The sequence below is a fragment of the Lepidochelys kempii genome, chromosome 1, assembly GCF_965140265.1.
Source record: "Lepidochelys kempii isolate rLepKem1 chromosome 1, rLepKem1.hap2, whole genome shotgun sequence".
NCBI lineage: Eukaryota > Metazoa > Chordata > Testudines > Cheloniidae > Lepidochelys > Lepidochelys kempii.
The window spans coordinates 248,572,806-248,587,387 of record NC_133256.1 but is presented as its reverse complement, the minus strand read 5'-3'; the positions used below and the strand labels follow the sequence as shown (position 1 = coordinate 248,587,387).

The following is a 14,582-nucleotide window of genomic DNA, read 5'->3' as shown; positions in this document are numbered from 1 at the left end:
GGTCAGTCTGTGTTCATTTCAGCATGCTTTGTCTTAGACATTTGGGGACCAAACATCTTAAAACATCTTAAACAATCCGATAACACCCGTACAGTATGTACTAGCTTAAGAGTTGTGAGGTTTATCGCAGGTGAAAATGAAGCTTGCACACAAATTAGTTGGGCTTAATGTTCTGTACTGTGAAAAAGAGATTGGTTGGCTTTGCTAATTTGTAATGCCGAAACTAAAGGTTGGGACAGCTGGGGTATATTGGTATAGCCCCACTGGAGGTCAATAAAACTATGCAGATTTACACCAGCTGAGGTTCTGGTCGGATGTATTTATTATTAGCAGTATGACTGTAGCAGACTAAATGCTTCATGGTTTTGCCTAAAGAACACAGTTGTAAAAGGTGCTGTACTACTGAATCGTCTTTGGCTTACAGATGAAAACTGGACATCTTATTTGTTGTGTATCTTCACATTGATAAACCTTCTGTTGTGATTTTGTCAGTCAGAAAGAAGCTATTTAACAGCTCCACAACATAAACCCTACTGTGATGTGTTTTCCACCTCCCAAATACGCTAACAAATGTAGCGGCACATCACAAATAAACTTTTGGTTGTACTTGGGTACTGTGCACTCTTGTGCACCAGCTCTGAGGTACCCTGCTGTGCATATGACGGCTCATTAGTTAGTTTTCTATTTGTCTTTAGAAGGCCCATTTCCAGAGTCCTTGGATACAACCTTTTATTTTGCACTTTCTGCAACTGCTGTCTAATTCTTGAAGTCCTGTTACTGGAAGACCAGTTGGCTATTTGCCGTGTGTGTGTGTAGATTTTACATTGTGCTTGTCTCTCACAACACGTGTCATCATTGCAAAAATATAATACATGCCTCGTTGACCGTCTCTGTTTTTAGAAGAGTTTTAATTACATCATAACTTACTGTGTACAAATGGGACTGTTAAATTGTTTGCACTGGTACCTAGGAGCTTTTTGGATACAGCCACCACTTCTGAGGACCCCAGAGCATATTGGTGATGGTAGTATTATACTCATGACATTCATAAACAGGACTACATTTTCCTTAAGGGCCTGATGCAAAGCCCGCTGTAGTCAATGGAGTGAGTCCAACTGAAAGGCTATGGATCAAGCACCAAATAGGTATTTAAAATCATATGCTGTACTGTGTAGTTGTCTCTTTGCAAAGGGTTTATGCAGCTTGCAAACAAGGCCCTTGTACTACATAAGAAATTTACACAGGAGTGGGGATCTGGGATATATCCATTTAACAACAGAAATTCTAAATAATTAATTTAGTCAATATAATTCAGACCTGCCTCTTGCTGAGAATGGGAGGCTGTTGCCCCACAACACTGGTGTATAAAGTATGTTTTGTGGTGGAATTGCACAGTATCAGGAGCCGTGATTTTTTTTTCCAAACTTAGCTAGGGTAGTGAAAGAACTACAGAAATCATAGCTAATCCCACTTCCAGCAGCTGCTGACCTATTTCTAATCTGGAGAACGATCTCCCTAAAACTGGCGAAGAACAGAAAGGGTTCTGCAGCAGGTAGATACTAGGCAGTATGTGGTATTTTTGACAACACACATCATGTTGCAGTCAGACCAATACACATTAAAATAATAGATCAGGACAAAACCATTGTGTGTATATAGCTATAAGATTTGTCATTCATCCGTAATTTACAGTGTTTAACTGTCAACTCACTGTTCTTTCAATCAATGACAACAAAATACAAATCCTTTGTTTCTGTAAGTTTGTAAATATACAAGTTTATATATATTTTTTGTGAAAAGGAGTAGTTGGCGGGTCCAACACCAATATTTGTCAGGTGACTGTTGCTTTTGTTTAATTTTTGCATGTTGAAATGGTGAGGTTTTCTTGATGAGCGATGTTTTGTGATTGTTTCCTACTGGTATTTCTGCGCATGTTTAAAAAAAAATCACAATAAAAAAGCCACAAAAGAATAAAGTCCTTCCTTTTTCATGCTTCATTTCCTGATGTTAAAATTTCAGCTCAGCATTTCTCTCCACAGAGGAGTTACCTTGTATTAAATGGTGTCTTGTTAGGGTATATACCCTACCCAGCCCTCTACACATCTGAGCAGTGCCTTGCAGGTCCCACTGCCTCCCCACTTTTCACTGTGCTGTGGAGCTACATGTCCCTATATGCCGCCACCACCACAGGTGTAGACAAGGTCTTAAAGGTTGTTTTTTTAATTGACTTGAGCCTTGTCTAGACAGGAAAGTTGCACAGTTGGAACCTGAGGTGTGAATTTAAGCTGATTTAGTTAAGAGTGCAAACCTGTTGTGGACGCACTTACTTTGGTTTAACGGTGGCTTTTTTGGATTTAGTTTAAGTTGATCTTGATTATTAAAACAAAATGATGCTCTCGTAAACCAAAGTGAGTCCAGATGGGTTCATGGTGGTTTAAATATATAATTTTAAAAATTGTTTAAATTAAACTGGTGCAATTTTGAACTGATTCAAGAGAATCCACACACACAAGTTGCACTAGCTGAACTAAATCAGTTCTAAATTAAACCAGCACAATTTTATTGTGTAGACAAGCCTTGAGTGTCCACACAGAAGTCTGCACTAGTTTAAATAAATCAGTTTTAATGCACTTTTAATTTAACCAGTGCAACTTTTGTGTGAAGACAACTCCATAAAAGCCGTGGAGTTACATCAATTCATACCAGCTGAGGATTTGGCCCAGGTTACACACTCTTAAGTATGGAGCTGCTAATGGTGGGTCTTTTATAAATAAAATTAGCTTCACTAACCTGTTGTCTGCTCGACGGTCAAAAGCTGGGTACTGAACTGTCCTCTGTAAGTGTTATGTGGGCTAGTGATAGGTGAATTGCAGGTGGCAAGCTCATAGCAGAGTACAGGTATCCAGGAAAGAGGGGGCATTCTGCATCATAGGACTAATTGTAAATTACTACAAGGGACTGGAATCCACTCCAGGACTTGGTTGGCTCAAGCGGATCAGCTATAAAACCTCCTGGGGAAGGCACTACCATGCCTCACTTGGATCTGGACCCATTTTTAGTATAAGAGGCCTGACTGTCCTTTTCTTTCTTCAGCAAAGCAGTTCAATTGCTTCTTAACCCATCTGCTCTTCCCTGGATGACCGTGGCGGATGCTGGTTCTTGCTGGCTTGCCACGTCTCATGCTTGCAAATACTTGGGTTCATCGGGACTGAGTTTCATGATCTTATCCACACAGAGCAGGATGAGAGTCAGAAACCAGAGGCTCCAGCCAACAGCAGCTGCAATCCAGCCGTATTCGTCTACCCCGAGCTGGCAGCAGTTGGCTACATCCGGGCAGAATTGCACATCTGATGGCAGAGAAAGCAAAACGAGCCATCCAGGTCATTTTACACAGAACAGACTTCTCTTTGCCAGAGGGAAGGTGGGGGAATGACTTTTGCATGTACCTGATCCTGGCCTCTACATTCTGCGCTCTCCAACTCCTCATGCCCCAGTTTTACACTCTCTGGCCAACTGCCTTCATTTAGCTGAATGCAGAGGGTGGTGGGGGACAATATTAACCCTCCCATTCAAGAGTTGCTGCTCCCTCAAGGGGAAAACACCTAGTTCAGCATCTGTCCACTGATTGATTCCAGGGATGGACTAAGGTAAAAGTAGCTGTTCCAAGAAAAAAAGTCAGGGGGGAGTGAAGGCAAATCTCATTTATGTGTGAGTGAGTGGGGGGTCATTTTGAAGCAGGGAAAAGTCCGGTGGAGGTGCATGGCTCACAGAAATATTTGGCACCTGGGAAAGAGGATGAGATTGGAAGCACTGGAGCAGCTAGCAGCTGGAAGGAGGCTCTTGGATTAGTTAAACTCAGTGCATTAGGTAGTTTGGGGAGGGATTGGTAACTGGGGATTGTGGGGAGGGGACAATGGGCTCTTTAAGAAGGGTTTTTTTCACACCCTACAGACATGGCTGGTCTGGCTCGGAGGGAAGGGGCTCAAACCACTGGGTGCCTGAGAAAACAAAGGTCTGGTTTGTGTGGAAAGGGATGTGGAACCAAACGCTGTGCAAACTGAATTAGTCCAGGCCCGTGAAAGTTGTGAACCTGGGCTGACTGGTCCCAGGAAGCACTAGGCCTCAAAAGCCACCCATATCACATGAATTTAGGATTCTAGTAAAATGTTTCACAGAACTTTACCCATAACCTGAGCTTTCGGTTAAGTGCATCATAGTACATAAATCCTACCCCATAGCTGCCTTTCGATGCTTTTTTTGTGTAATCTCACCACTAGGCTTAGGAGCTGTAGTAATGAATCAAAGAAGTCTTACCAGGGCATGGCCACTGGCTCCCATTGCCCCCGTGGTCTGTCAAGGAGACACTGGAGCTCATTTCGGCCTCTGGAAGGAAAAAGCACAGGAGAAAAAGTTCGGTAGGCAGAAAAACAAAGACAGGAAATGGAGAAATGTCTTGGCCCGGCTGGAGTCTGCTGACCACAGGCAATCTGATGATGATCCTCTTCTGCAAGAAGCACTGGGGAAAAGAGCTTTTTCCTGTGGCACAGGTGAAATGTCAGCACATGGGGTTTTCTGCCAGGGCAGGTGCTGTCTGACAGTGCCCGTTGTTCAGCTGATCTACAACTCACTAGTGTGGGAGGAGGTTGCCCCTTGTCTGGCTGTTGTACGTTGCCAGTGCTTCTACTGTTAAAGCCCACAGTTCCCAAATGTGTGTTCTAGGATGCTGTCTCCTTTGGGTTCCCTTCCCCTCAGACCACCATTGTCAGCACTAACTTAGAAAGAAGCGTCTCTTGTCACGAAAGACCTAAAGAATGCTTAATTTTTTTATCACATCTCCGTTGTGCCCAGGCACTCTACAAACAGGAAAAGTCAGTCCTTGCCCCCAAAAGTTTATAGCCTAAATAGACAAGACAGCCAAATAGTGGGAGGAAAGGAGATACTATCTCGTTTGTACAACTGTGGGAATTGATGCACAAGGAGAATAAAGCTGGGATTTCTAAAGGAGCCTAGGAGTTGTCTTCCTTCCTTAGGCCTCTTTGAAAATCCCCACCTGAATGAATTGTCCAAGGTCACACAGGAAGGCTGACAGAGCTAAGAACTGAACAAGGTCTCCTAAGTCCCAGTCTAGTGTCTTAACCACAAAACCATCCTTCCTCTTTTGGTTTGGTTTTGTTTTTCAGGAATTTTGTTCCATGTTTTTAGAAATCTAGAGCCACAAAACTTGAGGTTACAGGAAATACTAAAGAAATCTTCCCGCTCAGAATAACGTTCTTGTGTGCCACCCTAGACTTTGGGTCAGTTGGCCTCAGTGAGTTGCGAATCCTGTCCTTTCCTCTGCACAGCTATATCGAGAGCAGCTTAGAGAAGGGCAGGAGCAGTCTGGACTTCCAGTTCCTTTTCCCACTTCTGCTACAACTTGCTGCATGACCTTGGACAGCTCACTTCATCCATTTGTGTTTAGTTTTTCCACTCGTAAAACAGGGTTAATAACTACCTCAGAGGAATGTTGTGAAGCTTGTAAAATAATGTGCGATCTTTGGAAGAAAGGCACCACGGAAGTACAAAGCAGCGTTGTGGTTATAATCTCTACTTTTACAGTCTATCTCAGGGGTGGCCAGCCTGAGAAGGAGCCAGAATTTACCAATGTACATTGCCAAAGAGACACAGAAATACGTCAGCAGCCCCCCATCAGCTCCCACCCTCTGCTCCCAGTGCCTTCCACCCACCGGCAGCCCTGCCAATCAGTGCCTCCGCCTCCTTCCCTGCACCTCCTGATCAGCTGTTTTGTGGCATGCAGGGGGCTCTGGGGGGAGGAGTGAGGGCATGGCAGGCTCAGGGGAGGGAGTGGGAAGGGGTGGAGTGGGGCCAGGGCCTGTGGCAGAGCCAGGGGCTGAACAGTGAGCAGCCCCTGGCACATTGGAAAGTTGGAGCCTGTAGCTCCAGCCCCGGAGTTCGTGCCTGTGCAAGGAGCCGTTAAAATATTAACTTCTGAAGAGCCGCATGTGGCTCTGGAGCCACAGGTTGGCCACCCTTGGTCTAGCTGAAAAAGAGTTACTGTGAAAGCAAACTAAGGGTACAGCTACACCGCAATAAAAAGCCCATGGCACTGAGTTTCAGAGCCTGGGTTAGCTAACTCAGGCTCATGAGGCTTGGGGTGCGGGACTAGAAATAGCAGTCTGAATGTTCAGGCTCAGGCTGGGGCCTGGTCTCTGACCCTCCCTCCTCGTGGGCTCCAGCCCAAGCCTGAATGTGTATCCTGCAGCCAGACTCAGCTGAGCCAGCCAACCGCAGCAGTGCTGTGGGGCTTTCAGGATAGTGTAGATGTACCCTAAGTAGCCCATCTTTAAAAATCTGCTAAAAGATCTAGAGAAATTCTGACACCTAAATGGACGCAATATCCTGAGAGGAAAATACCTGCCCTGTTTTAAGCAGCCACTCCTCTCAAGGGAGCAGCGAAAATCAGTTGTCTGGAATAATTAGCAGTTAAAGACTGAACCAAATTATACTGAAAAATGCTGGATACTTTAAAGTGATCGCTTAACCCAGCAGGTTGAGTATGGAAACCACATGTCTCTTCTGTAGCTGCCTCCAGTACTTAACATCCTACAGAGCAAACTACAGCTGAATCAGCAGACTCGGTCTGTGGTACTGTTAAAGTACATGCCTGGCAAAGGCGCATGGGAGTTTTGAAAAACTGCTGCATTTAATAACATCAGATCTCTTCAGAATGATACTGTGAGTGCTCCCCTCAAGGAATCCTTTTGCAGTAACTATCACTAATTTTAACCAGCACCAGTTCTTTACACTTCTTAGCTAAGGGACAGAGGCTTGTTTCTTGCATAAATCAAGAACAAAATCTTTGTTTAATCCGTTAATCACCTGACTGCTGAGGTGCAAGGCACTCATATACCTAGGTGACGGCTGCAGTATAAGAACCTAAATAGAACAGAATTACCTGCTAAGTAAGAACTCCGAAGAATGATGGAGAGGAAGACGAGGGTGATGGTAGTACAGGGCACGATGGTAAAGAGCTTCATGCTGGAACCCTGGCCGAGCAGCTGTGCTAATCAATATGCAGTCAATGGCAGCTTTGAAGGTGATTTTGCAAGTCCTCGATAAAATTCAAGCCTAACGTTCAGGGGGAAGGGTGGAGCAAAGGAAATTCCTGTTGCCAGTACACCTTGAACTTTCCTATCACGTACTGTACAGTGAAAGAGAAGGGCTTTAACCAAAACAAAAGTCTGTGTGTTGGCAGCCTTCAGGGTAAGTTGATTACAAACAGTGCAACTGGTAAAGGTTCCCTGAAGGTCAGGCCCCAGTTCCTGACAGGATCACTGTAGTAAGAGATAGGAAAGACCTATTGGAGTCAGGTTTCATCCGATGAAGTGAGCTGTAGCTCACGGAAGCTTAGGCTCAAATAAATTTGTTAGTCTCTAAGGTGCCACAAGTCCTCCTTTTCTATTGGAGTCCATTCTTCTTGCAAAGGCCCCTGATCTGCTTACGTACATCTTTTGATATAAAAATTGTATTAAAGCTAATGTTAAAACTATCTAATACACAAATTAAGGAAAGAAAATACACATAATATATAATCTGCAATACCCCAAATTATGGTTAATAAATTTAAGAATACAGTTAAAACAGTAGCATCCAAATACATCACTCATAAAAAGTTATATTAAGAGTAGCTTGTGGAAAGAAAATATAGCAATGGGTGTAGATTGTTCCTCAGTAACTGAGAATTTAGGATAGTAAATACAATCCATCAGAGAAGTTTTTCAGTTACTTTCCGGACTTCACTTCTCAATGGCACGCCAGCTCCTGGTTTTGCTGATGTCCGGTGATGTGTCCTAAATAAATGTCCCTTGACCACTTAATGGCATCTGACATCATGAGTTGCCGCATCAGCCGAGCATAGCACTGACCGTTCCCACATTCGCACAACGCTTACTTGTTACAGGGATCCCATGCGCCCAGTGCTCTGACGATCAGCACATGTGTTTGAACCTCATAACCCCTAGCACTCAAGACATCGACCAGAGAGGTGTATTTCTCTACCTTTCGAGCTCAGGTCTTGCAGAAGGCCGGGGTCCTGTTTTCAAAGGCAACTGTGATGTCCACCATGACCATATTCTTCCATTCCTCGTTAGCGATGACGATGTCCTGTTGCAGTTGACTGTCCGTTCCAGGGATATCAGAGTCCCTGGGTGGCGGGATGGCTTTGACTAGGCAATCTTGGATGGCATTGTGGTGCAGCTGCAGGCTCTGGAATGGGGCTTGCAGCTACATAAGTCATGATCTTTGATCTTAGCTAGATGGCTTAAGAACTGAAAAAGAAGATGATCAGTGGGAGGAACCTGTCTTACATTTTGGATCTAATATCCAAAGATTTCTGTATGCTGGTCATCTTCCCCATACTGTGTAGCAGTTGCGCCTTAACTCTCTTCTGGAGGTGGTACTTCTAGGCATAAGAGAGTAATTCAGACGTTAGGTTCACACAGTCTTTGGCAGTTTCTGTGCAGAGGGCAGTCAGTGTGTCAGTTGAGATTAGTACTTGTCCACTAAGAAAAGAGCTGAGACCAGTCCTTTTGTGTAGGCCATTCACAGCTGTCAGATGATGGTGACTGGCTGTCACTAGTGATCTGGATTCTACCATGAATTAGAACTGGTTACCTAAGGTACAGCTATGAGAGAATCTGTACGCTATTACAGCTCCCATGAGCCATTATCTCTGCCCATTCCTGTCTTCTACCCACCATGATGTCCTTACGAAAGAAACTTCAGAAGTTAAATCAGACAGAAAACCACCTGGATTCCAGCAGCACACAGATATTGACATTTTTTTGCCATAATTACAAATAACTTCAGGTGCACAAGTAAAATAAAAGCTATGCTGGATCTGTGCAGTCAGCATAGATATCTGTTGTGCCTTGTTCACTAAACTTGTGCTGCATGGAAACAGCTGTTGGGAGAGAAAATTTAACAGGCTAGGCAATTTCATGCTGGTGAAATCAAAAGGCATCAAGCTGAATAAGTCTTTGATTTATTCTTATAGACAGGTGCAGCACAGAGAATGGCAGGGAAAGCCTTGTCCCCAGGCCGGGAAAGCTTTGTCCTCTGCCTTGTCCCCAGCTACCTGGCCTCCACTCTCATTCCAGCTGGTTGAAGAATTGTCAGTATCAAATAAACATATTTCTGTCAAAAAATACCCATTTCATCAACAGAGACATGTTTCACTGACATCTGGCAGAGCGGGGAGTCGAAGCTGGGTCTCCCACATCCCAGGTTCATGCTCCAGCCACCAAGCTGTTCACTATTCTGGGGGAGCGTGTTCTCATGTCTTTTGTGAAAATTTTCACAAGCCTTCCATGTCATTCTGAGGCCAAACAAAAACAAATGTCAAAACCTGTCTTTTGCGAAATGGAATTGTTTTCCAACCAGCCCTAACCCTGACCTGGCGAGCTGAATGGGTCGTTCTGTTTAGTTCTTTGCCACTCAGCTCAGACTAACGACAAGACATCTGGTTCATGACAACTGTGATGCACCCACCAGTTCACTAAGAATGGACCGAGAAGACTGCCACCAGTTCTGTACTGGCAGTGAACGGTTCTGTATCGCTTTACTGATTCCCTTCAGAACACCCAGTCCTTGAAATAAAATATTTCCATGATGAAATACAACTTATCCCACTTGAGATTTCCATGAGAAAAGACTTGTCAAGCTGCAATTGAATAAAAAGACAAGACAGCTGAAATGGGAAAATTGACAGTTAGCCACCAGGCCCTGCCATTCCAGATCTGCTTTGTTTTATGTTTTTTAGCTTGTCCACAGCAGCAGATGAAGTTACAACTGCCTCTAGCCAGTCTGCAATGGCTCGTTCTTGTCGGAGCCTTCTGTACCCGCTGTAAATACTTTCTGTTGACAGTGGAGCAATTATGGATGGAGTTTGCTTGTGTGACAACAGAACTGCGTGTATGATCAAACCATCAGACAGTGATCCTGAAAGAAATAAGCCTTTCCATAACAGACAATGCTTTAAAAAGTACCTGAGTGCCCAGATACAGAATGCCTTTGGAACTCATTGTATAAGATCATCTTCACTTCTGGCTAATTACAGTGTCCAGAGCTTTCATAAATACATGTTTTTTATTTTCATTTTCACCTGAGAATGAGCTTACCTGAAAAACAGAAATTGTTTACTGGGAAGAAAGCCAAGTGCTCTCCCTTCCACTCCACCCTTCCCTCCTTGAATGGCTCTTCTTTGGGTTTTGCTGGGAGTTGATACGGAAATTCATTTCACAGACATGATCAAAATCAAAACCCACTTCACGCTAAAAAATGTTTGAGAAAGAGAGAAACTTTGTTGTTTAGCAAATAATTTGTGATGATGCATCTTTTCAATTGTAGCCATTATTGAAACTGCCTTTGTCAGATTGTATGTAAATACTTCCACCTCCAAGAGAGACTGGTACTGCTTTCAGAGCGTTTGCACAGCTAGAGAGCATTTGACATGCACAATGATCTGTTTCTTTACCTTTTAAAAAAAACAACTGGTAGCTGAGCCAAAATCAACTGAAGAGAATGGAAAGACTCCCACTGACTGCAATGGCTTTTGGCTTGGGCTTGAAATGAGGGGATTATTGATGAACTCAAGTAAACTCTGTTAAAGGTTCTCCGCACACAACTCTGGCTTTATTTCAGTTCTGATCTGTAACACTGTAATGTTTCAGTGCTGCAGCTCCCTTCAGCAGAAGCTGCTAATCATACTAAATTGTGTGGGGAGACCCATCAAACCTTTTCTTAGCTGTTGATCTATCGCAGTATTTGAACTCCAGTCTCCAGAGGAGAAAGGGTAGTGCATGAATCACAGACATTAAAAATGGAAAAGATATAGGTCATTTTGGTCCTTCCCGTGCCAGGGATTGTTCTTTTATGGATTTTGCTGAATGCCTTGCCCAGTTTATTTTCAGATGACTCAAGTAAGGGGGCTTTCCCCGCTCCCCTTGAGAGACTATTGCATAGTCTAATAGATTTGTTAGGCAATTTTTCATAATAATCTCAAATGTGGGATTAGCTACCATTTGAGTGTATTTTTTGGTTTATAGTGACTGCTTCTACGGCTTCTGTGCTTAATTAAATGTTCTTTGCCCACTGCCTGCAACTGTGTGACCCTCCAATTACTACCGATGATTATTTTTTACATTCTAAACAAAAGCTGATCTTTGCATCAGTGCAACTCTGCTGAAAAGAGTAGTAAAGAGTGCCATGTTCTGCATTCTAGAGCAAAAAATACCTAAATCAATACAACATACACTGCACTAGAGCAAAGAACGTTAGGTGCGTGGCACAACACAGTCAAGTAAAAAGAGAGCAAATCCCCTTTTTCAAATGAAGCATTTGGTAGTCAGTTACATCTTTGGTCCCTGCTCTGTCTCCAGCATGCCGGCCTACTGTTGTTTTTACTACTGCTGTGGAGGAGGGCAGCTTTGGTGTAAAGAAAAAGTACCTGTTCACATTTGATGTAGCCATACAGAATATCTTTGTGTGATACAGCTGTGTACAAATGTAATCTGAGCAAACACTTCGGTCTGTGTGTAACTTGACTCATCAGTGGGATGACACACACGAGTAAAATTATACATGTGCTTGAGTGTTGATGTGATTGGGTCCTAGCTTAGTTTTGTTTATTGCAATTCCCGGATTCTAACATTCAGAGCGTTACGAACAAAGATCCTGCTCATATGGCAAAACAGGACTGCAGAGCTAAATGCTCAATAAACGTCTTCAGGTCCCTGATAGCCCTGATCCAGTCTTGATATCGATCATATAAGCCTCTATCTCTTTGCATCTTCCCTGTGAGTAACTAAACCTCCAGGTCCACGTTTAGAAAAGAGATTTGTGGGGTTGGCTGGGGCTGTTCAGTGGCTCCAAAGCCCCTTAGCCTCCCCTCCCCTTTAGTTTATCATATTTATATTTGGCACTCGGTGTTTTCTGCAGTGGCCCCCTCACAGCTCCAATTCAAGAAGGTGTTTACACACATGCCTAACTTTCAGCATGTGAATAGCTGATTCTCTTTCATGGGTTTTCTGGATATTTTTGTTGTTGAAATTGTAAAGCAAAAATGTTATCGATGTTATCAAAATGAACATTGGCTAACTTTTCTCAATAACATTTTTGATGATGTGTTTGAGAACAAAAAAAATTGGGGGGAATTTGCAAAAGATATTGTGAGAATCTCTTAGCAAATGCAATGTGGTTCTGTGTTAAATGCTTCGGAACAAAATCAATTTCGAGGTTTTGAAATGGTTTGCAAAACTTTTGGGTTTGCCAGCCAGTGCTAGGTTTGTTTCTTTGACTGGTCCACGATAGCGTGACCTTAATGTGCCTTCCTTTCTCTTCCCGCTGTCCCTCCAGCACCCTAGAAATTGTATAAGTCATTACTACACAGTTCCTTCTGGCTGAGTTAGAAAGAGGCTCCCTTTAATTCCAGCTAGCACAGCTGCTGCGTACAGACAATGGGGCTCCTGATTCGAGACCCAGATCCAGTACTAATTAGAACACGCTCACTACCAATCTAGGCACTGCATATGGGGGAGGGGCTCTTCTGAACAGAATTTACTCTTGGGTCTGGTCACCACCAGTGACAATCTGATCTTTAATAATATTCTTTTTAATAATGTTCTGCATTCAAAATGCCAAAGGAATGAAATGGATTATCCTTTCAGCTTCTATCATGAGTCTGTGAAGGTAATAAAAATGGGGATCCAGCTTTATTACTCCTCTCTATATTCACTCAGTGTCAACTAATTAGATTTAGTCTCCAATGCAGGAGGGATCTTAGCAGTGCTCAGCTGGTGATGATTGCATGTCTGGAAATACCAGGCCCCTTTCCCAGCTACCTTCTAGGACAGTATTTGAATGTAATTCTGGACCTACCACTGAAATGTTGTGAATAAAAATGGGAAGAGTTTTATAGTTTTGTTCCTACCCCTTTAGTACAAACAAAGTTAGCATTAAAATAATATGATCTTGTTGGGAGGGAAAGTGATCTTGTGGATACTAGACTTAACATGGGAGACCCTGAGTAGCCAGTTTATTTTATTGCGTCAGTATACCTCAGCCAAGGAATGAATGATGATTTCTGTTCTCTTAGCATTATAACCAAGCTTAGCAACCCTTTTGTTTGGCAGTGCCCACTCTGACCTGTGCCGGCTCCTTCACAGCACCATTTGGGTGGAGAAATGCAACTCCCTTGCCTTTCACCAAGTATTGAAGCCAGTTACTTTGCATCGGTCTTCACGGCTGAGGATGTGAAGGAGATCTCAAACCTGAGCCATTCTTTTTAGGTGACAGATCTAAAGAACCTGTCCCAGATTACAGAGTAGCAGCCGTGTTAGTCTGTATTCACAAAAAGAAAAGGAGGACTTGTGGCACCTTAGAGACTAACCAATTTATTTGAGCATAAGCTTTCGTGAGCTACAGCTCACTTCATCGGATGCATAAAAGTGGAAAATGCAGTGAGGATATTTTTATACACACAGACCATGAAAAAATGGGTGTTTATCACTTCAAAAGGTTTTCTCTCCCCCCACCCCACTCTCCTGCTGTGTATGATAATCAAGGTGGGCCACTTCCAGCACAAATCCAGGTTTTCTCTCACCCCACCCCACTCTCCTGCTGGTAATAGGAACTGGGGGAGCGGGGGTTTTCTCACTGGAGTCTGGTCTCGAAGTTTTTCTGTTGTAATATCACAACTTTCATGCCTGTAATCGCGTGACCAGAGAGATTGAAGTGTTCTCCGACTGGTTTATGAATGTTATAATTCTTGACATCTGATTTGTGTCCATTTATTCTTTTACGTAGAGACTGTCCAGTTTAACCAATGTACATGGCAGAGGGGCATTGCTTGCACGTGATGGCATATATCACAACAGAAAAACTTCAAGTCCAAACTCCAGCGAGAAACTGCTGAATTGGAATTCATTTGCAAATTGGATACAATTAACTTACGCTTGAATAGAGACTGGGAGTGGCTAAGTCATTATGCAAGGTAACCTATTTCTCCTTGTTTTTTCCTACCTCCCCTCCCCCCAGTTCCTCAGACATCTTGTTAAACCCTGGATTTGTGCTGGAAATGGCCCACCTTGATTATCATACACATTGTAAGGAGAGTGATCACTTTAGATAAGCTATTACCAGCAGGAGAGTGGGGTTGGGGGAGAGAAAACCTTTTGAAGTGATAAACACCCATTTTTTCATGGTCTGTGTATATAAAAATATCCTCACTGCATTTTCCACTTTTATGCATCCAATTAAGTGAGCTGTAGCTCACGAAAGCTTATGCTCAAATAAATTGGTTAGTCTCTAAGGTGCCGCAAGTACTCCTTTTCTTTTTGTCCCAGATTAAGATATCATTAGAGGCGGCTTTGGAACAAATTGATAAATTAAACAGCAATATGTCACCAGGACCAAATGGTATTCACACAAGAGTTCTGAAGGAACTCAAATGTGAAATTGCAGAACTAATAACTGTAGTCTGGAACCTATCATTTAAATCAGCTTCTGTACCAGATGACTGGAGG

At 43.2% G+C, this 14,582-nt stretch overlaps 1 protein-coding gene across 1 annotated transcript; it reads right to left on the bottom strand.

Moving 5' to 3' along the window:
* Window positions 1-299: 299 nt before the first annotated feature.
* On the bottom strand, window positions 300-7,200 carry TMEM213 (transmembrane protein 213). The gene is made up of 3 exons (XM_073322853.1): window positions 6,956-7,200; window positions 4,315-4,383; window positions 300-3,347 (listed from the first exon to the last, which is right to left on the bottom strand). Exons 1-3 carry the CDS (start codon window positions 7,035-7,037, stop codon window positions 3,178-3,180), a joined length of 321 nt encoding a protein of 106 aa, XP_073178954.1. The 5' UTR covers window positions 7,038-7,200; the 3' UTR covers window positions 300-3,177.
* Window positions 7,201-14,582: the final 7,382 nt, after the last annotated feature.

Bases quoted from the DNA above. Each gene is read 5' to 3' on its own strand.
- TMEM213 (XM_073322853.1), bottom strand. From the start codon at position 7,037: ATGAAGCTCTTTACCATCGTGCCCTGTACTACCATCACCCTCGTCTTC. The intron at 4,384-6,955 runs GTAATTCTGTTC...TTTTCCTTCCAG, and splicing joins TCGGAGTTCTTACTTAGCAG to AGGCCGAAATGAGCTCCAGT. The intron at 3,348-4,314 runs GTAAGACTTCTT...CTCTGCCATCAG, and splicing joins GAGCCAGTGGCCATGCCCTG to ATGTGCAATTCTGCCCGGAT.